This window comes from Dendroctonus ponderosae, unplaced genomic scaffold, assembly GCF_020466585.1.
Source record: "Dendroctonus ponderosae isolate FM_Combo_2020 unplaced genomic scaffold, Dpon_F_20191213v2 Dpon_F_20191213_5, whole genome shotgun sequence".
Lineage (NCBI taxonomy): Eukaryota > Metazoa > Arthropoda > Insecta > Coleoptera > Curculionidae > Dendroctonus > Dendroctonus ponderosae.
The window spans coordinates 2,562,697-2,587,388 of NW_026018715.1; the positions used below are offsets into that span (position 1 = coordinate 2,562,697).

Sequence of the window (24,692 nt, forward strand, 5' to 3'; positions counted from 1 at the left end):
ACCAGCCCGTTACGCCTTGTATAACGGAGCTTTCGTAAAATAATTATCCGTAAATATATTATCATTAAGAGTTGTAATTCAGCTTTCAGTAGCAAATCGTCAAACTATAAAATTAGAAAATACTCTTTTTACATACTGGAACGGTATAATTCTATGCGGTAAACATCAAGTCGATTCCAACACATTCTCTCCCAAAAATGGTGTATTATTTAATAATATTCTCGGTTATTAAAATCGTTTTTCACAAAACGTTACAGTATTAAATGCTATATCCCCATTATCAATAATTGCATTTTAATACGCTTAAAGAGTACTAATTTAGTTAAACTTGAACACAAATTATCAATGATGGGCTTTCAAATAAATACGCAAATGGCTGCCAAACCTTGCAACGATTAGTAAATAATTGGGAATTTCAGGACGATCTCGACCCGAAATATTAAAATGATAAAGTGAAAAAATTGGATCTATCAATCACGAATCACATTCGAATCTTCAAAGTTAAACATTTGTTATGTGACGCGTATAGACACCAGTAGTTTTTTCGATTAGACAGTCAGCAGTCAGAAGCGTACGGAGGAAAAAAGGGGGTTTTCCCCTCCCTCCACCGTCACGCTGGTGGGCGCCTGGAAGTGCTGCCTGCCCTGGTGCGGCGCCCCTGAAAATAAGGCGCCGTCCAAACGAAAATCAGTGACGCCTACCACAATTTCCGAGTCACCTGTTGACTCAGAACCATATCAGATTGTTCCACAATCGAGTAGAGAACCACCCTGTATTCCAGCCATCCAACGGTCGCCTCAGCAAGCACCACTCACGGATATTCAGGAGGAAGACGCGGAGGTGCTCCTGGAGGAGGACGAGGAGCGAACCCCGTTGCAGGTTAGTTTAGTTTAAAGTTTCAATTAATAGAGCGTGGTCACTAAATTGACAAAAATATATTGACTCAAACCGTTACCACTATTTTTATTAATTAAATATTAATATTGGCTTTTAAGTTCTTAAGTTACACTTCAGTGCTAAATCACATATTTCGTATTTTAAATGCACTATATGTATTTAGTAAATCAAACGTGTTTTTGGAACTGCTCCAAAAGGAACATGTTACTTTTTAGTTTTTTTTATTAAAAATGCATAATGATGATAACAGTGGAAATAGTGATGATATCTAACAATTTCCTTTATTACAAACATAATTCGTAACATTGATAAACTTAAAATAAAAGATCTGAAAGTCAAAAACAAAACATGGGTCAGTTTTAACTACTTAAGGAACAAAAAAACTGATAATAACTGACTGACTAAATAAAATATACGGTTGATATGCAAAAATGTTTAAAAATCTGATTTTCATTTAAAAATGAATTAACGTTTAAAAATAAAATTTTTTGCAGACGCTTTTTACTGATTCTAGATGTTCGCTCGTTGATGATAGCACCCGCTTAATAAAATAACCTCTCGCATTTCGTTTCACAATAACATTAAATCATCCACAATTACAACAAGCAGAAATACGTGTTTGGCAAACCTGGACGAAGTATTACTCGAGTTAATTTTCATAACACCAAAAAATAATTTCAAAAAAATATTTCGACCTTACAACGTTTATTACTAATCAAATAACTTTTATTTCATCTCTGACTGCATTTATATTTAAAAATCGTCAGCTTGCTTAAACGCAGGTGCACATTCTGCTTGAAATGTTTGTTATTTTACATTTCAACTGTGATGCAATTTATTTCTTAGTGTCTTAGTTAGCTCATATGCAAGGTAAGGCTGCCAAACTCAGTTTCTTGAAGGAAATCCCTTTTTTAAAGATTTATTACAGAATATCAGAAAACTAAATACTAAAAATGCTGACTTATATCATCGCAGCAACTAAACAAATTTTCGCTTATCTGAACAACTATTGCTCCTGGAGAACTGAACAGTAATTCTTATAAACCAAAAGTATTACACAATCATCAGGGCAACGAGCAATTACATACAAACATTTTTCCGTTGACAAATGGTTACTGAAACTCCTGGAACTGGATAGAGCACTCGACGATGTCGCATCGGTTCTGTGCTGACGCGAACCACTTTTTCAGGTTTATAAGACGGTTCCAAAACAACCTTTAAATCGGAAAACGGCTGCAGTTGGTGCGAAGTGCCCACCACTGTTTTGGTTTCATGAGACGCTTCCAAAAAAAAACGGTTAAATCGGCCAGCTGTAACTACCGTTTCAGGTTAAACGATTAGAACACTGTTATTTTAGCGGTTACATTAAATACCGACAATCCCCAGTTTCTCGATTCTAAATTTGCTGATTATGCATCTTAATATCTGGCTAAAAATATTTCGTTTTGAGATATCACCATTAGACATCTCATCAATGGAACTTCTGCTCGAAAGTAGATCGATGCCAATTGTCTCAAGATTTCAAAATGTTTCAGAAATTTGCTTCTTTGGGTTTTCCACAATGGTTTTGGTTCCATTCAGTTTCGAGACTGGGAGACTGCTGGAATATCCCAACCTTAGCGTTTCCAAAATGCATTTTATTAGCTTTATTGAGAAGCAAAAAATTTATATTCCAACTGGGTCCCGTCTTTTTAAGAGCACCTGAAAGATCAATAACTTCAAATATCGGAAATGGTGGAAAATATCAATTCAATCCGATCAATCTTCTGCTAGTTCCTATCGAGGACTATTTTTGAAAAATGATACAAGCGTTCCGCTCAGAAGGTGACAATTTTCTAAATATAACAATATAACTTATTAGAAATTACGACGCGTTCTTTAACGATAATGATTGCTTTATTAACACTTTAAGAACTTAAGGAGACATAAGAATATCTTAAGATTTAAGCGGAAGTTCTAGATGAACAGTTTTTAATTCAGCAAGAGATAATCGTAAAACGGTATCCTCGCTGTTGGGCTGCTCCGTTCTAAATTAAGCTGGAAGATTCACTTTTTGCTTGTATGGTAACACCAAAAATTGGAAACTTATGACTTGAAGCATCAAATCATCATCAAAACATTAGGAGCAGAAATAAATATGTTTTTGTTTTTTGTGGTATAAGTGGTGTGATATCAATTGCCATCAATATTTAGCACAAAAAACAAATGGAAACATTAATTGCATAGAGGATTTAAAAATAACGGGACATTTTACGAAATTAAATCCTTTCATCCTTAAGGCGTAGTGAATGAATTCAATGTAGCCTGTAATGGTGGTATTTCGGATTACAGTTTTAAGCAAGTAAACAGGTTGCAAAAAATGCACAGCTAAAAATGGCAATTAATCTTATCAATGAGCAACATCAATCATCAAATAAATGAAAAACTATGAAAAGACAATGTGATAAGACAACATCCACTTCATACAATAATCGTGACAACACAAGCCAAACCTGAACAAATTCATATTGTCACAGTTACCGAAAGTATTATACTAGAAGTTTTCTCTGCATAACAAAATTGATTTATATGGATAATTAAATTGTAAATATAATATAGTTATAAGATAAATGAAAATAGTAATATTATTATTGAATAAAATGATGTATATTTTGTTCAGCCACGCTCTGACAAATATATAAAATTGATCGGCGTCATTTAAAGAACACTGCAATATTTTACCCAGCAGGAAGCCTGATTTTAAAAGCCATTACTCATAACGAAAATTCAAGAATTCTTTCTGCAAATTTGTTTTGCTTCGTGACAATTACAGTCGTGTCCACAGCAGTGCGCTGCCCCATATTTATTCGGGTGAATTCCAACACGAAAATGTCAATATCAGTTTCCTGCGGTAATTGAAAAAGGCAACAAATACAGAGCCAACGACTCATGCTTTTCCAAACGGCTCGAATGAAAAATTACGAATGCTGATAAAATATTAGTCGCATAGCTTTTCAACTTTTGCTTTTCTGTTCACTGTTGCTTTGCCCCTACTGCCTCCTCCATTATTGTACTCCATTAGCTTCCTTCGTAAATTCGGACAAACTTTTGTTGCGAATTCGAACCAAAACGAAGGACCTTGTATGCAAACTGTGAAGCTAACTCGACTCTTGGATTTCTTCAAAGTGTTTCATTAAATTTCCAATGCACAAGATAGAGTATTATCGCTCCATACATATATTTTTTATCCATAAATAGCGAAGTTAAAGTAACATTTTTAATAAGAGATTTTGGTCATGACTCTTAAGTCTTTTCATTCCGCATATTGCCGATTATTCTACTTAGAGAGTAGAGTTTTCACATTATCATCCCAAATGTTGCTTTCTGGAATTTTATATTTTAAAGGAAATGACCGATAATACATATTTTGATTACTTTTAGCATTAATGGGTTTTACTGCGATCCCTTTATAGATATATGAGCAAAAGAAAGGATTACAGTACAAATATGCTACTATTTCAAATTAGATGGCATTAAATTACGAATTTACTTAAATTCTAAACGTGCAATCAGCAAAGAATTCGGATTACACTAAGTTGCAATTCACTTTTTGCGGTGTATTTGATCGAACCATAATTCTTGTCACATTTTCTGCTCGATGTAAAAGATCCTCATAATTATAATTAAATATTGACTGAACAATAGTTTTGTTTCTTATTTCACAAAAAAAAACAAATCTGACTACTTTAGCCAAAGGTAATAATTATTGTTGAAAATCTGATTTACTAATTCACAAACAGTTTAGATGCGAAGCGAACAAACAATTTTTATGTAATTTTTATAATTCCAAATTTCAAAATATTACTGGTTGCGTTGATGGAGCGTATAATTCAGCCGACGAACTGCAAATAAATCAATTAAAACAAAATTAACTTATTATAAAGGCTACGATTGATGTCGGCGCCCCACATTTCCGTTCGATCATTTATAAACTACGACAGAGGATGCAATTGTAAAGAAATCGAAGTGAAATTGGTGACAAAAATAGGATTCTACCTTGAGCTCAAATCTAATTGCTCCCATTAAAACTAAATCGGCCGTGTCAAATAAGCCCTGAATTTTTTAAAATATGCACTCTTTTATTGTCGCAAATCCTTCAGGCTCCATCAGACAGGATTCTAATGACTCCTCGGTTTTGTCTTGGCATTGTAGGTATCAGTCGGTCTGTGCCGATTTTGTGTACACCGTGTGGGAGAGTTTTACGTTTAATTTCCAGATTTCTAGAACAGCAATCTACAAATGATAGGCGCTGCTCCTTCTGAACTTGCATAGTAAATTGAATATTTGGGCTAACTGAATTAAACTGTCCCAGAAAGTTCTGAAGTGCGCCCCCGACGTTCATGAAACCAGCACTTGAGTTTTTTGACCACTGTGTAAATCAACAAACTAAGGAGGCTGCCCATGGTATTTTGTATATCTGTTGTTCAAGTGAATGAATGTTGCGGTTAAAGCATTTTAAAGTAATTGCTTAATTCCTGCTGGGAATTCTTTTTCAACATTACATGCCTGGTCGGTATTATGGAAAATAGGGAAAGATGAAGAACTGACGAGGAAGTCTTCGCGAGCTAAGGCTGCAACCACTGGACAATTATATATTTCAAACATTCCATGTAAAATGGTTTCTTATTATTTTACTTATGCCTACTTAACAACTTCTTATTTTAACTGCAGGAGTTTTGTTAGGTAACTGATAAATTAGAATAGTGGTACATTTGGTTAATGCAGGGTGATTTAACATTGGCGTTTATTCCTCTGCAGGTGTTGTCTGTGGGTGTTTTAGGAGTACAGGAAAAATAGTAACAAAATAATTGTTTTTTAAAACTGAAATACTTGCAAAAAAACGATATCAGAAAGACGGCAACAATGTTTGTAAGGTAATCTGCCTTATTGGCAGTGCGTAAATACATGTTGCTGCGTAATTATTGGAATTGGAATATTGGCGTAGTATGGAATTATACAGAAAGTGGCAATAGGTAAAATAGAGGATTAACAGTAAATTCAACAGGATTTTTTGAATGTGGAAAGTACTTTTTGAAATGTCAATTATTGTCCTCATAACCTCGAATTGGTATATTGACAAATAAACATACATTTGAGTCTTTAACTCCAACTCCAGGCAAGTTAGTGCCTGTGTAATCACCTTCTTGTACACTCTTCTCGAGCAGCTTCGTAGCAAATCACAACTCGTAATACTTACATAAATATTATGTAGGAAAGTCACACGGAAGTAACGGTTTATGTAAATATCTTATAACAAACTGATGCGCCAACTGTGCATTATGTCCGCGTCAAGGCAACTAATATTTAACTAATATGTTACAACTCATGTTACATAATATTTACGTAGCAGTTGTGACTTGTATTTTACAACTAAATGTCACATAATATTTACGTAATTTGTGACTTTTTATGTAGTTTATTTGTAAATAAATTGTATAATACTCATAAAATTTTACGCTTTGTGTGACTGACCTCAGGATTAATGCAGGGTTACTCAATTGTCTCAATGCGTAAATACGGAAATTTATTGAAATAACTATTCAACATTTTGTTTTAGCATTTTTATTTACAACCTCTGCCTACTAAGTCTAAACCACTCTCATATTGCAATTTCGACAGAAGATTCGACGGCTCAATGATGCTGTAGTATCACTTATCTGCAAGTAAGAGAAAAATATTTGTATTAACATAATTCAATTTTTCAAATGCAAAATCCGCCATTACAAATCTCACCATATAAATGGACCAACCAACCCTTTGCTACGATTTAGCTCTTCAATTTTGAAGCTGTTGTTTCTCTGGTCCATCCCCGAAAAAGGATTTATCGCTGTCAACAAGGAGCTCGGGAAGCGATGCAACGTGAAGTTCAGGCTTGGGTTTCACCAAATCCAAATTACGGCTTTGGAATCATTTCGATCGGAAGAAGCTTTTATTTTTAACTTTTTATTGGCAATTCTAGAACTCGTGTTTTCTAAAATACGGCGTTGATGTCGAGAGGACAAATCTATAAAATCACATGGTAATTTTTGGAATCTGATCAAAGAGTTGAAAATAGATAGAAACGTATATATGTGTTCATTAACCTTGAAATATTGAAATCGTGGAGGGACTCTAAACTTCTACTTGTTCAGTCTGTTTTAAAACAATAGACAATGCTCAATGCACAAACGAAATGCAAATGAACAAATACTTGCGTCTGATAGCAAAAGTACCTAAGAAAAATGACCTGGCCACCCTGGCCTGCCTCGTGCCTGCCTCAGTTTCATAGGAGGGTTCTTTTCTGTTTCTCCACGCGTTGTCTGTAAAACCTAGTGGAATTCGGTAGAAATTTAAATTACACCAGATGGTACGCATCTGGTAAACCATGTTACATCACGGTTACATAATATCGCTGACACCAAAAATGTATTTTCCTGTTCTTATGTTACATCAATATTACGTAAAAGTGTTACATAAAATCTAAGTCACAAAAATTACATAACATTTATGTAATGTTACAAGTTTGGTTTGCTGGGTTCTCGTATTCGGTAAATTAACTCCTGCTCAATTTGTATCGGTGTTCAGTAAGCCAGTGGTGTAATGTGTCCTTGTGCTCTGTTTATCTTATATACGTAGTAGGAATGTAGCCCTTCCTCGGTATTTATTTGGCGCTTGCAAAATGTCAGTTATTGTGCTCTGAGTAACCCTGGAAGGCTCTGATGTAAGTATGTCCAATACTTGTTCCTTTGTCTCTGGACCCCGAACATCTACTGTCGTCCAGTATCTTTTTGGAGCCACTCTTCCAATGTCTCTAGCCCGTTGTCGGTGTCAGTTCTTACACATTCAGCTATGTTACTGTGGCATTTCCCCAGAACTAATATCCGCAAATTCGTGAAAGGAACATCAAAGTAAGTCACAGTTTGAGAAATTATTGTTATTATTGGCAAAGACTATATACTGTTAAATAAAGACTATATAAAGATTTGTAGCTGTTTGCTGATGATAAAACATATCATTTCCGCTTTCACTTTTCATAAAAAAATTAAAGAAGGCATGTTTTTTAATATCATTTTTTTCCGTAATTTGAAGCTAAGACCGCAATTGTTCTTTTCGAAGGCTTAAATTGCGATCATTACTTTATAGCATAAGTTTCACTAGACAACGGCTCCAAACCCGGAAAAATATTTCTGAATGTTACTTAGCTGGCATTCAAATATTTCACAGTTAGGTAACATAGCTGAATATTTTTAATGCAGACTGATATTAGAAACATTGAAAAGGAGTATATTAATACATAATACATTAACAAGTGTATTATGATCGCGCAAATGATAAACGAAATAAATGCTATTGTTTTCCTTGTGTCTTGTATTCCTTGCAATTGCATTTCTTATATTCCATGTGCATGAAAGGGCATTCTGTTTGAAATGATCAATACCAAAAGATGAACTTTATGGTAGTTTTTGCATGCCGAACTATCAAACACCTTTTTGACAATATCCGATTTATACAGAGTGTCTCATGAACTAACGTCATATAGAGCTTAACGAGTTTTAACCTACAATAAAGCTTTAGCGTGCCGCGCAAGATTGTCCTTAGCTGCATCAGACTTTACTTTGACCGCATTCGTACCCACACCTCAAATATACTGAATTAATAAAATACAATTTTGCAAGAAAGGCATTTGTGGGTATGACACAAAAAATATATCTCTCATATTTTGTTAACAAAAATACAAGGAGAACAATCAAATCCTTTTTGTATTCAGAGTATAATGCGATTTCTTTGTCTCGCCTCTACTTAGCGTAAAGAGCACTGGAAAACAATGTCTGTTTTCTCGTTAACTGGGGAACAAATGTATATTTGTGACGCAAATATCAAACGTAATGGGTTTGCTATAAAAAGACCAAATCCCCAAACAAGTTTGCCGCGATAAAATATTGATCATTGATAAGCGATAAAACGATTTGTTGACATAATTACAATAAAACATTGTTTGATACATGAGTATTTCGCTACAGCAAAAAGTGACCGACAGTTGTGGAGAACTTACATACATTAGTTTATTGTATGCTTATTTCTGATTAAAAACGAGTTAATGAATAAATTCATTTCTTTTCTAACTAAAAGGCTGGAGAAAACTGTGCTACATTTTATTAGGTTTAGGGGACATAGACTTAATGAAATATTTAGACCGGTAAATATATGATGAGGTGCCAGGTCAATCGATTGCCGATTGAGAGCGGCTGGGTGAAATGTTAGTTTCTTGTAGTGTTTTTTAACGAAAGTACATTAGGACAGTCGGCATTTCAATACATAAGTAATTTGTTTTTGTTTGTTCGAATTTACGTTTTCGTGGCATTATCTAAAAATATATTAGATAGATCTGTTAGTCGATGATTATTGACGGTAAAGCCTTAAATTGAGTTACTGATTATTAAAATTACATTAGCAGTAAGTACTAAACTGGCTGGTGAAATTCTTGATTCTCCGAACTTTGGGTAGTCTGCCTTTTGTAATTTCTTGCAAAGCAAAGCTATTCATTGATCACCAGATAATACATCAGTGTATGTTTAGAGCTAAGTGGAAAGGTGAAAGAAAGTGGTAATTATTGCGACTCAACTTTAGGTACTGAACTCAGATGTACAGGAACAAACACTATCAGAGCGGTGGAGAGACATTTAAAAGTTTTCCGCAGATTTTTCGAAACTTTGAGCTTTTGAACTTCGAACATGCATCTTAAATAATAGTTGTCGAAAGATCGCAGTTCCGAAGTTCTGTTAACTTTGAATCTTTTCCTCCGAAGTCGATCCTTCATTGAAAAAACGGAGCAATACCGTGCCAGCACGTTAATGTTGGTAATTTAATGAAAAGCTAGAGTAAGAAATGGCCAGCAAGATATGAGTAAGCAAATTGTAGTAACATATCGTTTGGCTTCAAGGTTAACAAATCCTATATCTCCTCATAACTTAGAAGGTTTTTGCTTAATACAAATGAGAAAGTCATGATCTGGTTTGTCTACATGTAGTGGTGTATGAAAAACATTGTTGTCCAATTGAAAATGAGAGTTGGAGGAAGTCTAATGTGGTCTCGATAGACCACCTGATCAAATCTCGTGTATACTTCAATATCGCTTAAATTGTTTGCCTGTGGGATAGCAGTTCAATTTGTGAATTGATACGCATTAATAATTACTTTGGAAAGTTCATTTTTCATCAATTGCGCCCAAAACAAACCTACCACCGTAACTTTAGATAATCACTTCTCAACTACTTTACATGACCCAAACAAGGTATAACGTTGAATATGAAAATATTAAGTTCAATAAATCCATGTTGAATAAAATTAAAACAATTTAATACATTTTTTCTGTAGGGCATTGCTTCTAGTTCTGGTCTTGTCTAACTTGAGTTAAATGGACGTCTCACCTCTTTTATTTGATGCGCCTTCATTTCATTTTCATTAAATACACTAATTTCTCAGTAATCTTAATTTTGCATGAATGCACTTTTGTTTTACTTGATGTGTTTTTCTTTCCCTTTCTTCCTTGTTCTTTTTATTAAGTATATTAACTTCAATCTAGAGCCTGTCGCAAGCCTTTTGACAATGACGCGGCAATGTTCGTTCTTTTCCAATTGTCTACCGAGCGAGACGATAATGGGTCCGGGGCTCCTTTCAAATTGCTATTATATTATTATTGATTTGCTGTCTTTTCGGTTTCTGTAATATTTTTAAGTTACCATTTCAATTCATCCATTCATTTTCTATTTGTATGTGTGTTATTTTCTATTTCAGCAGCCGAAACTGCCGAAGCAATATAGTGACGCGGTTTCACAATTTACGGTTCATTTTGAACTTTCATATTTTCAGCACCAGCCCTTACGTTTTCCATGAGTTTTTCATTTTTCCTTTTCACGTTCGTCACAATGCAACTGTAGGTTTATAATAGAGAAAATAACACACAGTCGCCAATTACTCTACAATTGAAGCGGCAAATTAATAACGAAACTGAAGAAAAACTGAAGTCATTTATTTTCCCAATTTATTGATTACATTCCGCAAATTAGTGAAAAAACAACTATTTACTTTTTATGCGAGCAGTCGATTGCCTGACAGTTAAATTGTTTAAAGTTGCAAAAAAATCGGCTTGGTAACTAATTTGTCTCAATTGTGCAGTAATTGGTGTTAATTGTGGTGGTTTGAGTTATTTGCTCTATTAGAAAAAATAACTTTCTACGGTTACATGTAGCAATGCTAATGACAAATGATTAATTTAATAACAATATAAAATTAAATTAGTTTTTAAAGTGTTCTAAAGCCGTAATTTAGCTCCAACTATTCAGCTTTTGTATCCATTGATGCATTTTTATGGATCTTTTCAAAACGCCAAAAAAAAAGCTAGTAACTACGGACTATAAAAAGAAATCTTTTGAACCAAGCTGGGGCATGAGTGAATTTCAAAATGTCGTTTCAAATAACCTCAATGCCAAAAGGCTTGGGACGGACTATACTAAGTAATATTTACACCTACTAACATTTTTTCTTTTTGATCTTATTTTACTCCAACTAAAACAAATGAACACTATGTTGCATCGTGTTCAATATCTAAATATTATTAATTCATTCTGACAAAGCAAATTGAATTGACCGACAAAGTCCTTTTTATATAGAGTGTTTCATAGTGTTTCGTTTGTATATATTTTAAAGAAGTGGCTAGAAAATACATCTAGCAAAAGGCTTTCTTTGGGCCCTCTATGCTCTAGTAACGGATCCGTCTGTATGCGTATTTTTCAACCAAAAAGAATACATATTTTTGTCACAGATATATAAAATTTACGCTTGATCTACGTTAGCAATTTTTCGAATTATTCTAATAATAATATTATGACTATTCTGTATAATTTATTTTTTTCTGGGATTTTTTCTAGAACAGAACTCCATTAACGAGAGAACAATGATTTAATGCAAAATGTCATACCTTCAGTAATTTGGTACAATTAATACCAAATAGTTTATTAATTTTCCTATTGCTGACTAAACACATTTGTCATCTGCGGCAGTTCTAAACAATGACTTAACAATCAAAAACGCTCCGGACAATTTTTATTAAATTGCACTTTTAAATTACCCAATTGGCGGTATTTATCATTTAAGTTTTAGCTTCTTAAACATCTAATCGGTGAGTAAATATGATTCGTTTAGAGAGCTACAAAACACGTATTTTTAGCTTCAACGTTGGAAGGTAAACGCCATGAATAACACGGATAAAAAGTAAACAATTTTGCAATGACCACGCTCTATTATAAGTAATAGTACACAATACAAGGAGTTTAATTAGAAATGGATTTTTCGAATTCCCATTTATTGTTGTTTTTAGCCATTGGGGTCGCACCTGACTTTTCAAAAAAAGAAAAATGCCCCTTCACCGACCTTGAGTGCCAAGACGTCGGGAGGTCGCAAGTATCAAGCCCCCCGAGCTGCTATTAACCTGACTGCCACCACAGACAGTTCAGGGGGCGGGGTTCAGACCACCCCTCATCACGGGAAGATGCAAGCCGAGCAGGGATCTATCGGAGACCTTCAAAAATACCACAATCGCTATCTTAGGAATAGGCGACACACCCTTGCAAATGTTCGGTAAGCATTAAAATAGATTCCGAAAAACATTCACGCTTCAACGGAAATTTCTCATAAATGTGTTAGCAATAATTTATTTTCAATAGGTATGAGGTTCTTAAATATAACAGGGGCACATCTGCTGCATCTCATTACTAAACTGGGTACCCCTAACAGATTCGTGAGAACAATTCTGCATTAAGTTTTCACACCATTTTTAATATACCTCAAAAACGATGGACTAACGGATGTCAGATTTTTAACTTGGACTCACTAGTTATATACTAACGATCCAATTAAAAGTTTAGAGCGTTTTCTCTACCATTGTTGCTTGGGATTAATGTGGGGCTTGGAATGCCCAGGAGAAATCGGTTTGTATTAAATACAAACTGATAAATAGTATATTTAAATTATGTTTTATATTATCCGCTAAACTGGCTAAGTCGTTATTATGGTCACTTGTTCCTTCCATAAAAGAGAATTTTTGACTTAAGCCGCAGAACTACCTTTATCTAAATCATCATCAACTTATGACTGTATCGGGTTAAATTATGTTATGAACTTATTCGGTTCCAAAAAAATACGAAACTCCCGCTATAGTTTCCGATATTAGATCTAATGTGTGATTTTCAACTTTAATTTATCGATATAGAAAAGCTGCTAGTAATAATTAAAGAAAAAGTCAAACTTATGGAAATGGTATAGCAATTTTTTCTCTAAATGTATCTTCATCTGCTTCTTGTGTCCATCCGTTACCGAATGTTGGCAATCATTCTAGCAATGATAATTTTATTTGTTGCTGCTCTGAATAGTCTCGTGGTGGATGATTTAAACCAGGTTCTCAGGTTCTTCAGCCAGGATATTCGGCTTCTTCCAACGCTTCTTTAGCCCTGCACTTTACCCTGTAAGACGCGTAGTTTGTATTTGACTTCGTTTCTCATCATGTAACCCAGACATTCCAATTTTCTACATTTTACTGTATATATTATTCCTTTGTCTTTATTTAGTTTTTGGAGTATTCGGGTGTTTGATATTTTGTCCAGCCATGATATTTTGAGGATTCTTCCATATGTCCACCACTCGAACGCCTCCAGGCTCTTTCTTCTGGCCTTCGTTAAGCTCCAAGACTCTACTCCGCAGAATAAGATGGAGAATATGTAGCATCGGAGCAGTCTAAGTTTCAGTTCTAAATTCCAATTATGTGGCTTGAATAATTTGGACATTTGATTGAACGCTGTTCTTGCTTTTATTTCTTGGAAATGGTCCCGTTGTTCGTTTAGTACTGTGCCGAGATATGTGTATGTTGACACTCATTCTACCGTTTTCTTGCTAATGGAAAGCTCTGCTTCTCCACCATCTTGCAGAACTTCCATCATTTTGTTATGGTGAACTTTATCAAATGCCTTTTGATAATCAATAAAACAAATATACACGTCAATTAATAATACTGCAACGCTGGAAGAGCACTTGTACACTGAATATGGCATCTTTTGTTCCAAGTCCCGTCATAAAACCAAACTGTTTTGGCGATATATGTTCTTGACAGAGTTTGTACAGTCTCCGATGTTTGATTTTAAAAAAATATTTAATAAGTGACTCATGAGGTTTATTGTTCTATGGTCACTGCACTTGTTAGCCTCCGCGTCTATGGGAGAACCATAAACTCCGATCCCAGCAATTCTTTGGGTATTTTTCTACCACCACAAGTCGTGGTAGGTTATATAACAATAAAATTATAAAATTATATCTTTCAAAATGTAAAATGAGCTGCGGATTTTTGTAATACTATAATTGACCTCGCATATCAATGGTCCTGAAGAAATTTATCATGATGAATTTGTTGTTAAACAAAATTTTATATAAACCTTTTAAACCTAGAAATCACTTATGTGGAGATATTGGTTGTTTTAAACAAAATTAGTAACAGAATACACGCTTACGTTCACATCGACAGCGTCCACGGAGAACAAGCTTTATTTTTCAAAGAATTAGTAAATATTAAAAATCAATTAACTATTAATCATGTGCTAAAGGTGAAAAAATGACTAATATTGAAAAATATAATAACTGAAATCCGCAAGAACTTGAGAACCTAACAGATTGTTCGCAAGAATATCAAAAACTAGCTTGTTGAAATGTGTTAGGTGGACGCCTGTCCGAACACATGTTGTCATCAACATGATATCATACAAAACCTTTTCAGCAGTAAAAAAATGTTCCCGTGTTTATTATACAGGCAATACATGGTTTATTTCAGAGACAAAAGAGCTGCTTGGGTTTATAGGGCTTGGTGAAAAGGATCTTCAGAATAGTGTCCCTTGAAAATGTACATTAGACACTCTCTGGCCTGGCCGTATTTGGCAAGGTTTAGGTTTCAAGTCAAACACCTCAGAAGGTGCAAACCACTCGTGCCTGCCACACATCAGGAAGATGTTTACTAGGGCGGCCTACAGGCCCGAAAAATATGGGATTTTCTCTTAATGACCCCGAAAGTTTCACTTTTTTTGATAGCGCCGAACCTATTTTGAAGTAGGTGGTATCTAATCAAACATGCGAACACACAATGAATCCAGCACAATGAATTTTTATTATTAAAAATTCCTCCCAGTTCGTGTAGCCCCAGCCCCACAAGAACCATCACCTAAATATTGATGACAATTCAAATCCCCCCGCAACAATATTCGTGCTCCAAGAAAAAACTCACAATCGATTAAGGAACCAAATAAATCACCAATATCAGCATTACGGATATGAGGGGCGGAAATATACAAGTATCATATAGAAAGTTCCCAGATCAGCGACTAGTTTCAGACCCATGAAATCAACTTAAGGACAGAGGTCACACTCACAACCGCGTCAACGACCCAAACTCTAGATGAAACTGTTAACAACATACCATCACCTTTAACCAAAACCCAAATCTTCTGTCACATCTGAAGACACTAAAACCCTGCCCCGGATCGAAGAATTCAGCATTCATTATGCCAGAATCAAACCAAGTCTCCGATAATGCCACAAAATTATACTCAGAGCTGGATGAAAATAATTCAGATGTTTTTCCTCGAAGGCCTCTAACGTTCTGAAAATACAACTATAATCAAACGCTGAAGGGTTTACAGTCAACTTCGTCTAGTTTAGATTTAACGCAATTCGCACATTTGAGGAAATCAGAGGAGCAGACATTGCCCCGATGTACACCGGAACACTTATAACAACATTCGGCAAATTTACAATATTTATAAACATGACCGAAGACCTGAAGAACGTCGGCAAAATGCGATATTAAAATATATATTTGGTCCGTTGAATTTTCCGGTTTCCGTTACTTATTTCATCTCCAGTTATTTAAAAATACCATTTTATCTTTTTGATCTAATTCATCCACGGACATGTGAAGTTCCGAAAGTTTTAAGCCTAAGTGACTTACGGCTTAAACCGCCTTACCACATTTTTTGACTGCTGCTTAAAAAGTACATCTTAAGCAATACTCTAGTTTTTGTTCGCTATCACATATGTTATTAAATGTTTCTCTTGTGTTGTTCTCCTCAGAACCCATTGCCTTACTACAATTCGTGAAATATACAAAGTTTATCATCTTTAGATTTTTGATAGAAAGAATGATTTACTGCTTTTGGGTTTTATCAACTGTTCGATTCTGAAATGGTTGTCTTCCCCGAAGATAATACTCTCAAAAATAGTATATGTGAATTTTGAAAATCCCTTTTCTACGACAATTTTGCTAAGGAACTATTTCTGATTGTGACACAAAATGTGCAGATTTTGCAGGGCGCTAACCGAAAACAGCTACAAATAGTTTACGTAATTGTTGCTTTAAAAATGTATATATTCATTCTGAATATCTAAATATTTCCAAATCAAATCGCTAACTCTATTCCAAATTTCTGTCTCCATCGGCGTCCACCGCAACCGAAAATAAGACACATTACAGTACATTACCTACTTCTTAGAAGCAACATTTTTATAAACCAGGCCAGGGACGTGTCCAATGATATAGAATCTGAAAGGTAACATCTTTAAATAAAATCGTTTGATTAAAAACAAAAACGATTTTCATCAAGACCGGAATTGCCAAATTTTTTTCAATATTATAGTTCACCACAAAGCACAGCTGAATTAAACGTGAAGATAAATATGTGAGTTGTGTATAAAGACACTTTCACAATATAAAAATCAAAATTTTTGAACTAACTGGATGTTTTGCTAATTTAGTATTAATTGATGTGGTAAATTGTTGGTGAACGTGATGCTGGTAAAAGATGCCTGCTTAAGTGCTTGGATTTATCGGTCAGTAGATAGCGGCAGAAAACAAAATTTTAATTTTCATAGGCCCAGGTTTCGGTTATATTTAAGGCATCTTCATGGCCCACCAACTTAGTGTTTCGAACTAGTGTGTGTTAGTCACGAACAAAGGACAGCATGTCGCCAGAGGTGGGTGACATAATGATAGAATAATCTTATCATTCTAACAGAACACCTCTGATGCCGCAATTAGGTTCATCAATTCCTGGCACATCCAGGTAACTAAACCTCGCAGTTTCTGATGATAGCACAACTCAACGTTTTTCTAAACTTGACCTTCAATCAACATCGGAAATCACAGAAACGTGAGATAAGATCTCTGTAACTATCTTCAGTTTGAAGCAAGACTCCGCTATTTTAACATCAAGACCAATAGAAGACGATCGTTTTCGAAAATGAAAATACTAAAATCAGCAGTAGCCAAAAAGGCAAAGGAAGAGAAGAAAATAAATTTTAAGGCTGGGTGAAAGGACGAAATATTAAGGTGCGGGAGAGTCGCGCCGAAATTCAGACGATACTTCTTAATCAGATACAAAAACTGAACAAAAAATATCTTCCCAACCATAATAATAAAATAAAATTTATATAAATTTTATAAAAAGGAGAGCGCCTCTATACCAAACATTACTTTGTTTTCTTTTTTATTTTTTGTATTTTGAACCCGCAAGTCCTTTGTATATCAACATAAACCGAAACCGTAGAAATGTTAAGTAATATTTAGTTAAGTAATATAAAATTAAAGGGGAATTGAGCCTCAGTATGATTTTAACTACTAAATCACCTCACAAAACCAGACATAATTGCATCCTCAATACTGTACTGATAAATTTGCGCATCGAAAAATCCGACTATCGCCGGAATGAGGGCCTGGTTCACTTGATTACGTCCGTTTTTTACATATTTCATGTAATCAAATGATTCAAAGGATTACGTTTCGTCACAGAACAGTGCTTGGGTTTCACAGGAGATCCTGGCCCTAGTTGCCCGAATTATCCAGGCCACTGCTCGGCTAAAATGGCGAGAAAAAGGGAAAGATCTCCATTTGCATGGAAATTGCTTGGGTATTATTACCACACCGTAAAATTAGAATTATGATAAGACTCTGCTGGCAACAAGGATAGTGGCTACTTTATTTCGAAAAGTTATGAAAGAAGGCTTTATTGTGCCATTAAGTAAAACGCAGCGGGTTTAAAAATTGCTAACTTGGTGCGGCTGATATTCAAAATTAAAAAATCTGCTGGGTTTGAATGAAAGTGCCGTAAAAGTTAATTATTTTTAGAGTTTAACGGATACTGGGCCTTACTGTGGACTGCTTTGAAGTGCCATTATTACAATGGACTGTTGTACATTTGTAGAATCTACTCGTTCAGAATTTTAGATGTTTTGTGTTGTATGGGCTAAATTTTAGCCTGCATATTGAATAATATTATTTACAAAACTTGCTAACTCAAAATGTTTTTTTGAAATTACTTTGATAATACCGACATTCAATTCAATTCAAAAAGTACCGATTAGTGAACCATACAGGGTGATCTAAAATTGGGGTCATTCCCATTTAGGGGTTATAGGGACTTGCACTTGCCAAGAACGACACAAACATTTAAATTTTTTATATGTGAAAATTCGATATGTGGTTTGAAATGAAGTCCAGACTCGCTCTGTTCGTAGACAATCTAATAACCACTGCCCGATTTATAACCAGTAATTATCGCATTACTATTTAAGCGGGAATTCTACGATACCTCATTCACTAACCAACAAGTTTAATTTTAAATTAAAACATTTTTTTACTGCAAAAATTATTTGTTCACTAGGAAGTGGAAAAATATCCCTTTCTCTGAATTTTCGGACGTTGAAAAATCTTCTGCTTGGTTACGTGCATTTTGAGGTGAGCAAGGGGCTCACTATATTTCGAGAACATGCACTTGTAATTTGGTTCCTCCACAAATCAATCCTAACTCATGCAAGCATAGAACACTTTAGTGTTCAGAATTAAGGACTTAACGCAACCCTACGGTTCAAATTTTTGTCTTAAGTAGTCAACTCAACTTCAGCTCAAGAGTCGATCATACTTACATCTTCTTTCATGGAGTATTTTAGCTTCACCAGCCGCTGCAGAATTTGAAAATTGGCCCACGAGGAAAAATGTTATCACTACAAGACCAAACAATTGATTTTTCGAGATCAGCGTGCAAACAAAAAGGATAGGGAAAAATTTAATTGTTTATCTTTTTTACTCAATCGAAACTTCCATTTTTCAGACTTTTTTCATTGTTTTATTTGTCATTCTGTGAATATTTTATCTACAGCACTAATTCTTTGCAAAAACATGCACTGATAGAAAAATAATTCGACTTGATAACACTTCAAATAGAAATCAAATAGCGCGCAGCGATGTGACGTATATTTTGTTGAGCCGTTTATATCATTATCAGGTGTGAGTATAAAATTTTGTCGAAAATGATTTATTCAAATTGAAACAAACGCAGAATCCGATATTTTGTCAGGGTTTGTATTCGCATTTTAGACGAAAATTTGTCTCATCAAAATGCGTCTAAAAACCTCGTCATCAACATTGCTTACTCAATTCGAATCTTCACATCATTAAAACATATTTGTGTTATTTTAATTGAGTATCATCACACTATAGTTTTTTAGATACAGTTGATATCAAAGTATTTCGATTAACATACATAGAGAGAGATAATTCCTTATCCTAAGCTTTAACAATTTTTGAAAAAATACAAAGTTTTCTAAAGTGACACAGTGCTATTATTAAATCGAGTAGTGGTTATGTCTTGTGCTCTGCTGTGTAGAACGTTGACGTTAACGTTTCCCATTGTAGCGCTAACTATAAAAGGCAGTCAATTTTTCGATCAGATGCCATCGATGTCTCGGTAGTTTTTGCTAGCAAATCATGCTTTTCTTATAAAGCATACTGCCAATTTGAAATAATCCCTTAATTCAAAGCTCCAATTTGTTGCGTCCTACGTTCTGAAATGTATGGTATACTAGACATGACTACAGCAATGTAAATTTGTAAACGTGATATTTTTAATGGAATTTAAATAGAGTGTATTGCGAAATAAAATATCGAACTGATTTAAATGATCCACCATTTACAAAGTACAGCAAAGTTAGCTTTTCAAGTTGATTAATACCCAGTAAACCATTAAACAGCACTGCCAATGTCCATTCAGTCTACCTTACGATAAATCGTCGTTATGATTTCTAGATATAGACATATAAGTGCCTATAAGAATGAGGAAAAGCCTTAACATTTTGTGCGAAAGCCTTATAAATCCATACAGCTGCCGTGAAAGTGGTCTTAGTCATGTTTTGGATCAGGCTGAAGGGCTAAAGATTGCACACATATTAGTATCGGAAAATAATTCCAACTTAAAGATAGGATTTTTTATTTTGATCGTTTTCAATTTTTCAAACTGTTTGTACTTTTGAGGATTTTTTAAGATTTTAATGTTCATTTGAACTCTATGTTTAACGGTTGCCTTTAATTGTGAACTAAATTGTATAACTTTGGTGTGAGCCGTTTCATGTAGGTCCGTTTTTCGCCATGTGTTTTTTGGGTTTTCTAACCGCGCTGCCGTTGTGTGTTATGCGTTGTTCTGCACTCTTGGGGTTTGCTTATAACTTGACGAAGGCTCTGATGATTACTTAAGAGTCGAAAGCGTTAGGCCATATTTATATTCCAGGGGTTAAATTAAGGATGGAAAAACATATAAAAAAGTTAAAAAGGAAGAAGTTTCTAGTCTAAACTTTTGATTATGTTCTACTGAAAGTTTTGAACCATAACACAATATTTTATTGGCGGAACAACGGGTTTTAACGATAAAAACCATTTGAATCCCCCTAGGTACTAACCCCCCCCCAAATTTACCTATATTTAAAGAAAGCTTCTAAAAGTTAATCCCTATTATTAGTAGATAGTGTTCGTAAATTTCGTACTAGAGACCAAATTTGTGTCAGTATTACCTTGAGGCTGGCTTGAAAAGCCAACGTTTTAAGTTTGTCTGTTACAGAAAAATAGCTTACATATTAAATGATTTGGAAAAAATAATCCTAACATGGTGACGGACTATTTCGGATGTCAACATTACGACCTACACTCACGGCAATTAAGCATGTGAGTCCACATCCGAGCCTTACATTAACCGAAATGAATTTGAAACTTCCCAAATCAAATATTAACGGCAAAATGTCTTCCCATTTAAAACTTGACGCAACTGGAATCGTGAGAGGAAACTTTCATCAGACCGAACTTTATTCTCCCTGATAAAAGGGCAGCAACCTTCTATTTGGAAAGTAATCCTCTCACAGAGATAGGGGTTGGAATACAAACATTTCTTGTGATTGTTCAGAATTTTGTGGAATTTATTAAGATTAGTTGTTCCGATTAATTACATTCTGATATTGCCGCAGGACAATAAATTAGAAGCATTGGAGTAATTCTAGTTAGTTGGTGATTAGAGTACTAAGAACTAACGTTTAAACCACCGCTAGGTTTCATGCGTAAATGTGATTGTTGGATTTTATTGTTGTAGTGTCCTAATGGTTACCCCAAGTATTTACCGGTTATTATGGCTAGCCATCAGTCCCTACTTGCTTACTAGACATTGAATGCATTTAAATTTGATATGCATGGCGTATCACTGTTGAAGTTACCTTGATGCTCTTATTTATGGTTAACTTAGCATTATTTTTCGTAAAGTTCTAACTACTAGAAAATCGCGCACTTTAGTCAAAGTCAAAAATGTAGAGCTATAATAAAATTAACTCGAAAACTGAACGATGAACTGATCTAAATAACATAAAAAACCGTCTTTTTATGAACAACAGTAATAGATAATTTTGTGCTAAAATACGGAAGGGAGGTATTTGCCATTATACAGCGTGTTCCGTAAATATGTTAAAATAGTGTAACAGCATGTTCTTCCAGTCATTTCAGAGGGGGTCTTTCTCAGAACTTTTTTAATTTGACGTCTAATTGTTGAGATATTTGATTTCCAAAATGACGAGTTTTTCTGTGCACTCTCCAGTCCAATCCTTTGAAGTCTAATTCGGAGTAAACGAACGCATTTAGAATGCGACATACTATAAAATTCAGTTAAAAAAGCAACCTCGATTAGGGATCACGAGTACCACTAACATTAACAGTTAATTAAATTTTTGTAGTTTTTCTATAAAACACTTAAACATAGAAACTTGAATTTTGGTATACATTATAAGCTAATTGAGTGCCATTTTATGATTGTATTTTGTGGTTCATTTTACTTTTATACAGGGTAGAAATGTGGTACTCCTACTTTCCTTTTGTTCACATTTTTTTGCTGTTTACTTTTATCAACACAATTTTTCTAATTACTACAAGTTATTTACCAACTTTTTATCTGTTACTGTTTTTTCCGAAGGCCACTAGTTTTCCCGCAACAAAAATTAAATAATTTTCGTTGCCGTCCTCAGAATGTTTAAGTAATTAACTTATTTTCTTTTAATCTCATAACGTTTTTATAATTTTGAAATTTTGTAGTAATTTTTCATAAGAATTAAAACAATTTTGATACGCATTATTAGTTAATTGCTAACAACCTAAATTATTTTTCGAAATTGTGTATTTTGGTTCTGGTTTACAAATATAAACTTAAATAATAACATGCTAACAATATGCGAAACGATATTAACCAGCAAAAATTAATTTAAATAACCATTCTAGTGTTAACTTAGCAGCTGTTGAAAGTGGTCATCTTGACATTCTTGGCATAATCGTAGTCTTTTATGAAATTAAAATTTACAGACCGTAAAGTTTGCACTGAAGTTCTTATTTCGTTGGAAATTTTTAATATTCGTTCCTGAAGTTCTTCGATTGTATTCACTTCTGTTGAGAACACCGTAGTTTTTAAATCGCCCTAGAAGTAAACATCCAGCGCGTTTAAATCGGGAGATCTAGGAGGCCAGTTTATAGAAGCTTCTTGACCTCTCCCAATCCCACGGCCTGGAAAAATGAGCAGGGGTTCCATCGTGCATATAACAGATTTGTTGTCGTAGTTGGAGAGTCAGATCTGCGGTTCCATTATAAAAATAGAATATGTCAGCAGCCGCTGAAACATTTTTGAGCATGAAAACTAAGCGATAATTAACTGTCTCCTCTGCTTATTTAACTTTTTGAGAACCGCAAAAAAAATCGCTTCGTTGGCAAAGTAGTGGCCTACAAAAAGTGGGTAGCAAAAAACAATAAGAGATTAAAAGTTGGGAAATAACTTGCAGTAAATAAACAAATTACCTTGATAAAAGTTTAAACGCATTCAAAAAAGTTCTGAACAATATAATTTTTCTACCCTGTATAAAAGTAAACTGAACCACAAAGCATTACCATAAAATGGCACTCAATTAGCTTAAAATGTATACGAAAATTGAAACAGCAAAACTGATATTTTCCGCCATTTCGGAAACTTAAATATCACAACAATAGAACCTCAAATTTAAAAAATTCTCAGGAAAACACCCTCCAAAATGACTAGAAGAACACGCTGTTAAAATATTTTAACATATTTATCGAACAGCCTGTAGAAAGTATCACTATTTTTAGAGAATATTGTCATTTTAAGGTTCTATAAACAATCATAAATGCATTTGCACAAAATAAACGTATTTATGAGCGTCTCAAATTTTGCGCATTTGTTGTGTAATCAAGTACTTGAGAAAAGGACATCAATTATTTATTTTATAAATGTTAATGACTGTTTCGAAATTTTTATTCATAGCTCTTTTTAGTAGATTAATATTTATATGCTTGTAAAAATCTTTAAATGTAATAATTGAATGAGAGAGCTCGCCCCGACCTACTAGAATCCATTGCCTGCTTCATCTCATTGCAGTTAAGTGTGGGCATAAGCGAAAACTAAATTTTACCGTCATCTCGAGAATCAGATCAATGCAAAAATAGAATTGTTGATTTAAATACCGGAACATAAATCGTTCTGTTTGGTTTTAAAACTTTAAATTAGCTCGTAACTTGCCGTGCGTAAATAAGATACGTGAATCTGCTGGCAGGATAAATATTTTTACCAGTCCCGAAAACAAATGAAAAATATCTGCGGGCCGCGAAAAAATTAATATATAGTATAGATATCGCACTTAAGATGGTAACACCGCAACAACAATTTTAATTGTTTTTAGAAGCAGGGTATTCAGTTTCTGTACAGAGGTAGATTGTTATGAGCTTAATTGTTTATAGTACCCATTTCTACTTTGAGATAAAAACTACTACGACTTGCGAATAGGTTAAATTCCTTATATCTTGCAATGCGTTAGATATATCGGAAAAGGCTGCTAGAAAACGTTGTTCATAATGTTATCGATCTTTACCATTCAAGGTAAAGAAGTCAAATGCCAAATTTTGACATTTTTTTAACTTTTTACGCAAGATCCGAAATTTTATATCAGTATTGACTAGAGAGGCATTGAAAACAAATTAGCCGCTTCAAATTATTGTCAAATTGGCATTAATTGCGTCAGTGCGCTGACAAAATGCATCTTGAGCATCTCAGTTTAAGGGAGAAAATAGAAATAATTAGATTATTTGGTGATAGAAATCGAAGTAGTAGACAAGTTATCGAAGAATTCAACATTAGACATCCACAGAGAAATCCTATTAGACATAAACCGCAGAAAGGGTAAATTTGCGTTCCACTCAAACTGCAAGTGTGTTGAATAGTTCGCATCACGCTCATCGGAATCGAACATATCGTTTCTCCGGAAGAACAGTGATGCAAGTGCAAATTGATGATTTTTTAGAAATCGCAAATTAAGAAAATTATAATAAT

The 24,692-nt window shown here is 34.3% G+C and overlaps 1 protein-coding gene across 1 annotated transcript in view; it reads left to right on the top strand.

The window, feature by feature from the left end:
• Window positions 1–446: 446 nt before the first annotated feature.
• LOC109544355 (cAMP-specific 3',5'-cyclic phosphodiesterase) overlaps window positions 447–24,692 on the top strand; it is a 796,409-nt gene continuing 772,163 nt past the window's right edge. Inside the window, exons 1-2 of the mRNA XM_019914478.2 lie at window positions 447–879; window positions 12,293–12,552. Of these exons, the coding sequence (XP_019770037.1) occupies window positions 12,464–12,552 (89 nt within the window). The 5' untranslated portion in view covers window positions 447–879; window positions 12,293–12,463. The remainder of the gene's footprint in view (window positions 880–12,292; window positions 12,553–24,692) is intronic.